Below are 9,970 nucleotides of genomic sequence, written 5' to 3' on the forward strand. Positions count from 1 at the left end.
CTTTTAATTTGATTTTTATTTAAGTTTAAAATCATTTTATTGGGGGCTCATACAACTCTTATCACAATCCATCCATCTATCTATTGTGTCAAGCACATTTGTACATTTGTTTCCCTCATAATTCTCAAAACATTTGTTTTCTACTTGAGCCCTTGGTATTAGCTCCTCATTTTTCCCCTCTCTCCCCACACTCCCTCTCTCATGAGCCCTTGATGATTGATAAATTATTATTATTTTGTCATATCTTACACTGTCTGACATCTCCCTTCACCCACTTTTCTGTTGCCTGTCCCCTAGGAAGGAGGTTATATGTAGATCCTTGCAATCAGTTCCCCCTTTCTACCCCACTCTCCCCCCACCCTCCCAGTATCACCACTCTCACCACTGGTCCTGAAGGGATCATCTCTCCTGGATTCCCTGTGTTTCCAGTTCATATCTGTACCAGCGTACATCCTCCAGTCCAGCTGGATTTGTAAGGTAGAATTGGGATCATGATAGTTGGGGTGGGAGGAAGCATTTAAGAACTAGAGGAAAGTCATATGTTTCATTGTTGCTACACTGCACCCTGACTGGCTCATCTCCTCCCCGCGGCCCTTCTGTAAGGGGATGTCTAGTTGCCTACAGATGAGCTTTGGGTTCTCAATCTGCAATCCCCCTCATTCACAATGATATGATTTTTTGTTGTTTGATGCTAGAGAACCCTGTCTAACACAATGCCTAATACCTGATCCATTTGACACCTCGTGATCACACAGACTGGTGTGCTTCTTCCATCTGGACTTTGTTGCTTCTGAACTAGATAGCCGCTTGTTTACTTTAGAACTTTTAAGACCCCAGATGCTATATCTTTTGATAGCCGGGCACCATTAGCTTTCTTCACCATATTTGCTTATGCACCCATTTGTATTCAGTGATTGTATCGGGAAGGTGATAGGCACACTGTTCAAAACCCATTGCCTTTGAGTTGATTTTCGCCCCCAGCAGCACCATGGGCCAGAGTAGAATTGCCTCATAGGAATTCCTCAGTTATAATCTGTACAGAAGCATACTGCTTTTATCTTCTTCCTTTGGAATAGCTGGTGGTTTGATCACCAATATTTTAGTGAACATCTGAAAGTTTAACCATTGTGCATCTTTGCAAGGCCCCACTTTTCAGCCTCTCATTAAGTTCTAACTCCCCTTTTAAGTGATTCCCCCAGAGACCAGGAGTTTTATCTCTTTGTGGGAAATAGGCGATAAAAAGTATATTCGTTTTCTGTGTTATGTGTGAGATCACTAAAGGCTTATGACAACTCCCATTTATTGGCATTTTGTTTAGTGTGGGACTGAGTTTTCTGCTCAGTGTCTTGCAAAGTGACAATTAAGGTGCAGGCTGGGGCCCCTTTCAAGCCCAAGAGGTTGTGGCATAATGTCATTCTTTGCAGCTATAGAACTTTAGGTCCCCATTTTCTTATTTTGACTGGCAGCCTCCTGCAGCTTTACAGGCCCCCCACAATCCTTGCCATCTGGTCCCCTTCATCTTGAAAGCTAGCAGTGGAGAATCTCTTGTGCATAAAATTCTCAAATGCTGAATCTGTGACCTCTTCCACTTGTGACCTATAGACCTTTCACTTTTAGGGCTCCTGTGATTAGTTGGGTCAGGCCCACCAGGGTAAGTTCTCTGTAATAAGAGGAACTGACGTGGGACCTTAATTATATTGACAAAATTTCATCATAGTAGCACTTAAATTAGTGCTTGATTAAATAACTGGGAGAAGATGTGTTATATCAACGGCCAGGATTTTTGGGGGGTCATCTTAAAATTCTGCCTACCTTAGTAACATACGAAGTGGGTAAGAAGTTTGACTTCTTAAGTTAAAATTTTAAAATTCGGAATGAGGGTGGTTGTGACTGGGGAGACAAGAAGGAAAACACCACAAGTAGTATGGTGCTTAGTGCCTTGTCTGGTGGTGAATTTTAGAAAAGCATTTGTATGGAAGTTGGGGATTGGTCCTCTTTTATTTTAATTCTCCATGTCCACATAAGCCTTGGTGTATCTAGAGGGACACATGCGTTACATTTTCAAAACTTGCATGTTTAGACCCAGAGCCACCATGATGCTTGACAAATAGCTGTGTCAGCGCAGTTAATGGAATGGGCAGTGGAGAGAGTGGTAACTGCGACAACAAACAGACCGCATGTCATTTGCCACTTTCTTCTCCTATCCCCAGACCGGGTATTTTTGTCTGGCAGAATATTCTATCTCCTTTCTGTGGAATAAAGGAATCTGAAGCCACAGCTTGCTGTTATCCTTACAGCTACAGCTGTTGCCTAGGAACCAGATTCCCTCCCCTCACTGCTTGCTGCCAAGGAGAGGGGAGAAAGGTAGAAAGGAGCATACATCAGAACCTCTTATAAAATATTCTCCTTCCCACACCACACAGGACTTCTTGCTTTGGCAAGCTGGGAACACTGCCTAAGTCAGGTAGTTCAGGTTTTGTAAACAGAGGGACGCTGATCCCCTTGCCTGAGGTGGAGGAAGAATCTTTATGGGGACCTCTCCTGGATAGAACAGTGACAATCCCCTCTTCTCGTTTTTGTCTGTTTTAGGACAAACTGAGGATGTGCAGATGCTCCTGCATTTGGGGGCAGACCCCACCCTGCTGGATCGACAGTCCCGTTCTGCCCTGGATGTCCTGAAGAAGAATAAGAACTTCAAAGCTATTGAGAAAGTTAACAGTCATTTGGAAAAGTTGGCTGCATGTTCTAAGGACTTAACAGGTATGGCTTCCAGTGGATTAACTTTTGGGGGGGTTACAATTGGTCCTGTGGTACGAGATACAAATCAGTTTACTTTTCTTCATACACATAGATGAAAATGAGGCCATCAGTCTTTGGAAAGTTTGTTTTGTTTTATTTAAAGAATAAGAAAATTCTTATTTACACTATAATGGGCACTTTGCCAGGCCCAGCTTTGGACAGTGTGTTAGGCTTGGGTTGTCTAGAGAAACAAAACCAATGACAATGCATGTATAAGGAAGAACTTTATATACAGAAGTAATTTCATATTAAGGTGTCCCAACCCAGTCCAACTCAAGTCCATGGGTCTGATGCTAACCAGCGCCCTCTTCAGACTCATGTAGTTGCAGGTCAGTGACCCTGAAACGTGAAGCAGGGAGATCACAGGATGGTGGGTGCAGAGTCTTGTGGATCCAAGCTTTGTGGGAACACTACCCGGTGCAGGCAGCTTGGAAATTGGCTCCGGGGTTAATGGCCACATGGGGCTGCTCCTGGAGGCAGACACAGAGTCCCAGCAAGCAGAAAGGTGAAGGGACAAAAGAGAAATCATCTCTGTTTGATCTCTTGCTTACATAAAAGGCCACACCCCTCAAGGAGGTCCTCAGGCTACCACTTGTTGGACAGGTTGTATTCCACCTTTAGCTACGAGTGTCTAGTGGACATATCCGTAACCATCACAGACAGTATGACTGATTCTGGTTTTTCCCAAGTATCCACAGGGTAAAAATGAAAAAATTCAGATAGAACAGGAGATTACAACCACTCACAAGGTCTAAAATATAGTTACATGAGGGTAAGTCAGAAAGTATTTTTGCTAGGGTTTATTTCTACATGCATGAGCTTATTCCAAACAAAAGGTGTGTCAATTTGTCTCTGATCAGTGGATTGCTTCAGACATGTTCTCTCAGTCACATGCTTGTCTTAGTCTCATTAGGGTGCTTTCAAAACAGAACAAAAAGGTCATTCAAAACTGGCTTCCCAAGGGGTCAACTGGTCCTGGCAACTGCTTTTGTTTTTTTAATCTTGTTACTAAGGGAAATCTTGATCTATTTTTTAGAAGGACACAGGATGATCATGAGGGCTTATTAGGAAGAAGTTTCAAGCAAATTGAAAACCACATTGATCAAAAAAAGGCCAAGAAAGTTATATTGAGGGATTTTTTTTCTATCATGACAGTGTACCTGCTTGTTCTTCAATAGTAGCAAGGGATGTTCTACAAGAATTTTGTGGGGAACTTTACCCCATCCACCCTACAGCCCTGATCCTGTCTGTGTATATTTCTTTTTCCAACAGTTTTATTGGCACATAATTTGCATATCATACAATTCAATAGTTCAGTCATACCCAGGAGGATTGTACAATCATATCTACATCAATTTTAGAGCATCCCCCTATTTAGATTTATTTTTGGTCCCCAAATTTAAAGCCCATCTCAGGGACACGGTTGGAGTTCCTCAACACTGTCATGTTGATGTGGTGTCAATCGAAGAGCGCAGGACTCTTTGGGAAAGGTAGAGAGCTGAGCTGAGAACACTGTCTTCACAAGTGTGTCGATCTAGTTAGAGAGGATATGTCAAACAATAGTTTCACTTTTTGATATTTTTCTTTAACAAAGGTTCTATGATTTTGTGGCAGTTTTTTGACTTATCCTTGTGTCTATATTTCTTGATTTGTTGAGACAGCATTTCTGCCGTATAAAATCAAAGGTCTCAGCCCCATGTGTTGAATGTTATCTAGTTATCTTCTTTGTATATTTTCTAAACTCCTTTTCTAGGCTTCACCTATAGATTGCTTCTGAAAAAGTAAAAACTGGTCAATGACATTCTCTTTCTTTCTAGAACTAGTAAGTAGGATGGCTGGATTGTAGCATAGGAAATGCTACCAAGTGTTATGAAGACGCTTTGCTTTAAATATGATACTCTTCACACATTTCAGTTTAATGAAACCCCTTTCTTTTTCCTTGTATGCTTTTAATTCTCATATAAACATTTAGTTCCTGTGGCTCATGTTGCCCTCTCAGATTTTCTTTCTTGCTTTGCTGAGGTACCCACTGAAGTTTGGTTTTCTCACATATTTTTATTCTCTTCAGAGTGGCATGGGTAGTAGAATTTCATACCTGAAAATGAGCTTCAACTGATAACTTGGCTGAACACAGACATCGTATTTTTCTAAAATTATTTTATTGGGGGCTCGTACAGTTCTTATCACCATCCATCCACACATTGTGTCAAGCACATTTGTACATTTGTTGCCATCGTCATTCTCAAGACATTTGCTTTCTACTTGAGCCCTTAGTATCAGCACCTCATTTCCCCCCTTTCTTCCAACTCCCCCCATGAACCCTTCATAATTCATAAATTATTATTATTTTGTCATATCTTACACTGTCCGACGTGTCCCCTCGCCCACTTCTCTGTTGTCTATCCCCCAGGGAGGAGGTTATATGTAGATTCTTGTAATCGGTTCTCCCTTCCCCCCCACATTCCTTCCACCCTCCAGGCATCGCCACTCTCACCACTGGTCCTGAAGGGGTCATCTGTCCTGGATTCTGTGTGTTTCCAGTTGCTATCTGTACCAATGTACATCCTCAGTCTAGCCAGATTTGTAAGGTAGAATTGGGATCATGATAGTGGGGGGGAGGAAGCACTTAAGAACTTAAGAGGAAAGTATATGTTTCATTGTTGCTACCCTGCACCCTTATTGATTAAAGTTGAACTCTTTAGGGAACATTTTCTTTGAAATGGTCTTAGCCACGTTATCTTTGAAATTGGCAAGCCACAGTTTAATTGGTAGCCTTTCTGACATGTCCTGCAATCGGTGGCATCTTAGATTTAGGAAATACACTGTAAAACCTTTTCTCTGTCCACAGAATTTCACCATTGTTTTCTGGACCCATTTGCAACTAATTAGAAGTCTGATGCGAGTCTCTTTCTTTTGGGGTTTTCTCTCTCTGTGGATTTCTGAAATTGTATTGGAATGTTCCTAAGTACTTCTTGCTTGGTACTGATTGACCCTGATCCCTCTGTCTTTCTTAGCTTGGGGAAATAATGTTCTCTTCTTTTATTCCCCTCCAATGTCTCTTTTCTCATTCTGCTATTCCTCTTAAACAGATGAATGTCCTGAATTCACAAGCAATCACGTCTCTCTACTTTTCCCTAATAGTGTCCATTGTCATTTTTTCCCCAGGATCTTAAGCTTCATCTTTAGCTTTTCTATCTATTCATCGGTCTAAGCATTGCATTTTTAAAAAATTTGGTAAATTGTAGTTTTAATATTTAAGTATGTTATTCTGTTCTTTTTTTCTTACATGTAACAGCTTGTTCTTTTTTGTTTGCTTTTTGGCCAAGATCTCTTGAATCACACTTGATAATATTGGTAATATTAAAGAGTTTTGTTTTTATAAAGAACATCCTCTTCAATTCCCTGGATTATTTATGCTTTGTTTGGGGTTAGTGGATTGGTTTTCTTGCTTGCTTCTCTTTTGTCCCTAGTGATCTGCTAGGATTCCCTGGGTAATGAAAATGGCTAGCCGGGTCAGCTGCAGATTAAAAAGTTGGAGGTTTGAGCCCATCCTGAAGTGCCTCCGAAGAAAGGCCTGGTGATCAACTTCAGAAAATCCAAACCCGCTGTGGACACAGTGCTACCCGGACACCTACGAGGTCACCATGAGTTGGAACAGACTCCGTGACAGCTCGTTGGGTTTGGTTTAATTACCTGCTGGTCATTAGAGAATTGAGACACTATGAATGAGGACTATAGTGAGTTACACTTACTTGTGTGTATTTTCCTGCAGCTATTTAGTTGTTTTTCTTTGGAAACACTCCTCCCCTTGGATGTGTAAGTGGCTAATAAGTTGATGGCAACCAGTAGGGACTGTTTCAGGATGGGGATAACAGGTAGTCTGGCAGGATGGGGATCCCAGCAATGGACAGAACAAGGACAGTTCTACATGGGGAAATTGAAGCTGCTTTTCATTTGTCTTCTTACCCACTTTGCCATTTATTTATTTGTTATTTTAACTATCTCCTGTAATTTCTTTGAGACCATGGGATATGTTACAAATCCCCCTCTTTTCCATGGTTGCTCCTTTGAAGCCAACATACTCATGCTTGGTTTTGAAATGGCCTCATGTTTTAAGGAGTTCTGAATAATGCTTTAATAAATCATTGTGAAATGCTTTCTGGGAATTTAGACCTGTAATCCTAGATTTAGGATGATTATCCACTCACTATTTGAGGAAGGGAAACTAATCAAGCATGTTTCTTTGCCCATGAATGTCCAAGTTTAAAAATAATAACAAAAAAAGGACCATTAGCTACTTGTAGGGAATGACTGACTTGTTTGGAAATTTATCTTTTATTAATCCTAACAATAAATTTTAGAATTCAGCGTATTTATATCTCTGTGTTATCTTTAGTGTTTTAATCTCTAGCAGAAACTGTTCATTTTTATTTAGTTTTTTAAGGATCTGTGCTTAATTGCCTTATATAATGAAACAGGAGCCTGGTGGTATAGCGGTTGCATGTTGAGCTGCTAACCGTATGGTCAGCAGTTTGAAACCACTAGCCACTCTCGGGGAGAAAGATGGGGATTTCTACTCCTGTAAAGGGTTACAGTGTCTTAAATCCACAGGGACAGTTCTTACCTGTCTTATGGGGTCGGAATGGACTCGATGGATGGCAGTGAGTATATAATAAAATCTTTTAAGGTCTGCTAAAACTCCTCATCTGAGACAAAGTTCTCACATCTCTTTTCCTTTCTGTATCTCAGGTTCAGAACCAGGCAAAGAGTCTCATTTGAATGAAAAGATAATGGAAATTTCCCATGAACTTTTGGAAAGCACCTCCTAGAGCTGTACTTCTCTGTAAGAGTTGTATGCATACATTTTGATTCTAAGAGTCTGCTAGTTACATAACCTTTAAAACCTAAGGAGGGATTGGAGTGGGTACTGGTGGTCTTTTAGACCAGCAGCACCCATTTCTGCTGTGATGGAAATACTCTATAACTGCTCTGTCCAGTATGGTAGCCACAGGCTACCATTGGAATAGCCAGAAAGTGAGTGGCAGAGTCAAGGAAAGGGCCCTTGTCCTTGGGAGTAAAGGTGGATCCACTTGGGTTTTAAAGACCTAAATGTTCCTCCCCACTCTAATCCATTTCTAAGCCAGATGGAGACAACATCTTAGGGGTGAGTTGTGTCTAGAGGTTTTGTACCCTCTTCTGACTTGATGGCTCTTGTTTTTTACATATTTGGACAACAGCTAGTTTCTTGCACCCTTCAGGAGAATAAATAATCCAATTTTCTTTTCTGGGATGAAAGATCCCTGATCCCTTGGCTCTTCCTAGAATTGCTGTTCCTGGCTTTGGCAAGACTGTTCATGCCAGTCTCTTCGGATAGGGAAGCTTTTGGCAGACAGATGATAGCATTTCAGTTTGAAGAATGAAAATCCTCGTCGAAGATTTCTGCTGTTCTCGATGCAGTGCTTCCTCTAGCTTTACCGTGCACTCCGGTCATATGGGAGACATTGGATGCAGATTGTGATTTGGCAGGTCCAGGGTTGACCCTGAGGTGCTGTGTTTCTCCCAAGCTTCCAGAAGATGGCCAGGGCCCATAACAAGAAAACCAAGGCTTGAATCTGAGGATGCTGACCATCTTTACCCATGAGAAGCCCTGGCACTAGAGTTCTCCATACGGCTGCTAACTGCAAGGTCAGCAGTTCAAAACCACCATCCGTTTTAAGGGAGAAAGTTGAGGTTTCTGCAACCATGAAAATTTACAGGCATAGACACCCACAAGGCAATTCTAACTCGTCCTATAGGGTTTCTATGAGTCAGAAGCCACTCACTGGCAGTGAGTTTGGAATTTTTGCCATCTTTATCACATAGCCACCACCAGATGGCAGCATGTCTCTCTTCTCTAGTAACTTGCTGTTCAACTCACACTATAGGACCAAGGAGAGAACCAGATTGGAGCCTTTCCTTTTCTCAGTTCTTTGGGTCAGCTCTCTCTGATTCACTAGCCATGGCATTTTAGAGTGAGCTCAAATTCAGGTCTCTGAAACCTTTCCTGTCTGCTCCTCCTAAGGCGAGCCAACTGCTTCTTGCTTGTGCATTATTGAGCTGATGCACTAGTGAAGCATGGAGCACACTGGAGCTGCTTCTACCTGTCGGTCTGTGCTATAAATGGAATCGGTGACTCACAAACTGTTAGTCATCTTCGAAGCCCTACCCCCAACACAGGATGTAACTACAGATGTGGATATTGACCCGATGGATGTCCACAATGCTTTTTCTTTCTTTACTGAAAAGCAGCACGTTTGTCTTTTAGAAAATGTCAGAAAGGAAAAACAAGAAAAGAAAAGCTGCTGACTCCCCTTCTTCCAATTAACATCTTTGGTCATTTTGTTTTATTCTGTAAATCTTTATTATATATTTTATTTTCTTTTAGGAAAGTGGGATGAGTCTATACACTTAAATGGTAAAGATTATTATAATAAAATGTACCATTTTTGTCTTGAATAATATGGAAGAAAGATTTCTGGCAAGAAAAAAACACCTCATTTTTTGGAATGATTTCTGTTTTCGTGTGTGTGTGTGTGTGTGTGTGTGTGTGTGTGTGTGAAGAGAGAGCTTTATATCAAAGTAATTATATATTGCGAATACAGCTAAGCCCAGACCAGATCTAGTCTGTAAGTCCGATTTAGCCCATATGTCCTATACTGTTCTAAATTCCTCTTCAGACTCACACAGCACATGCAATGATGCTGAATGCAGGAAGATCACAGGCCAGTGGGTGGCTTCAGTGGAGGTAGACGCATCTCCAGGGCTCTGGCTGCTCTCAGTGTGGCTTCATGTGGCTTGTCAACAGAAAAGTGAGGCAGAGAGAGTGTGGGACCCACCTCCCCAGAGAAAGAGAGGAAGTTCCCAGAATCCTCATGAGAAGGCCATGCCCATAAGGAGACATCAAGCTTTGATATAATTGACGTGCTAGACGCCACCCCTTTACGCTTAATATCCTCAAGTTGCCACAAGATTATGTAACTACAACACAGGTTAGGACAACATCACAATTTTTTGTGGGACGCATCCCAATCCATAACATTACCATCTTGCTATGATTAAAGCATTTATCTAGTTTTTATATTTGTTTTTGGCAGCAAGTTTGGTCTAATATGAGCAATTCCATTGTAACTAA

General features: G+C 41.4%; 1 protein-coding gene across 2 annotated transcripts in view; it reads left to right on the forward strand.

The window, feature by feature from the left end:
* The window catches only part of TRANK1 (tetratricopeptide repeat and ankyrin repeat containing 1), a 147,786-nt gene that overhangs the window by 80,313 nt on the left and 57,503 nt on the right, over nucleotides 1–9,970 (forward strand). For both annotated transcript variants that reach the window (XM_045297438.1, XM_045297439.1), the window contains one exon: nucleotides 2,590–2,760. In XM_045297438.1, coding sequence (XP_045153373.1) covers nucleotides 2,590–2,760 — 171 coding nt within the window. The remainder of the gene's footprint in view (nucleotides 1–2,589; nucleotides 2,761–9,970) is intronic.

The sequence above is a fragment of the Echinops telfairi genome, unplaced genomic scaffold (genome assembly GCF_000313985.2).
Source record: "Echinops telfairi isolate 266 unplaced genomic scaffold, ASM31398v2 ScPeMD7_7420;HRSCAF=8458, whole genome shotgun sequence".
NCBI lineage: Eukaryota > Metazoa > Chordata > Mammalia > Afrosoricida > Tenrecidae > Echinops > Echinops telfairi.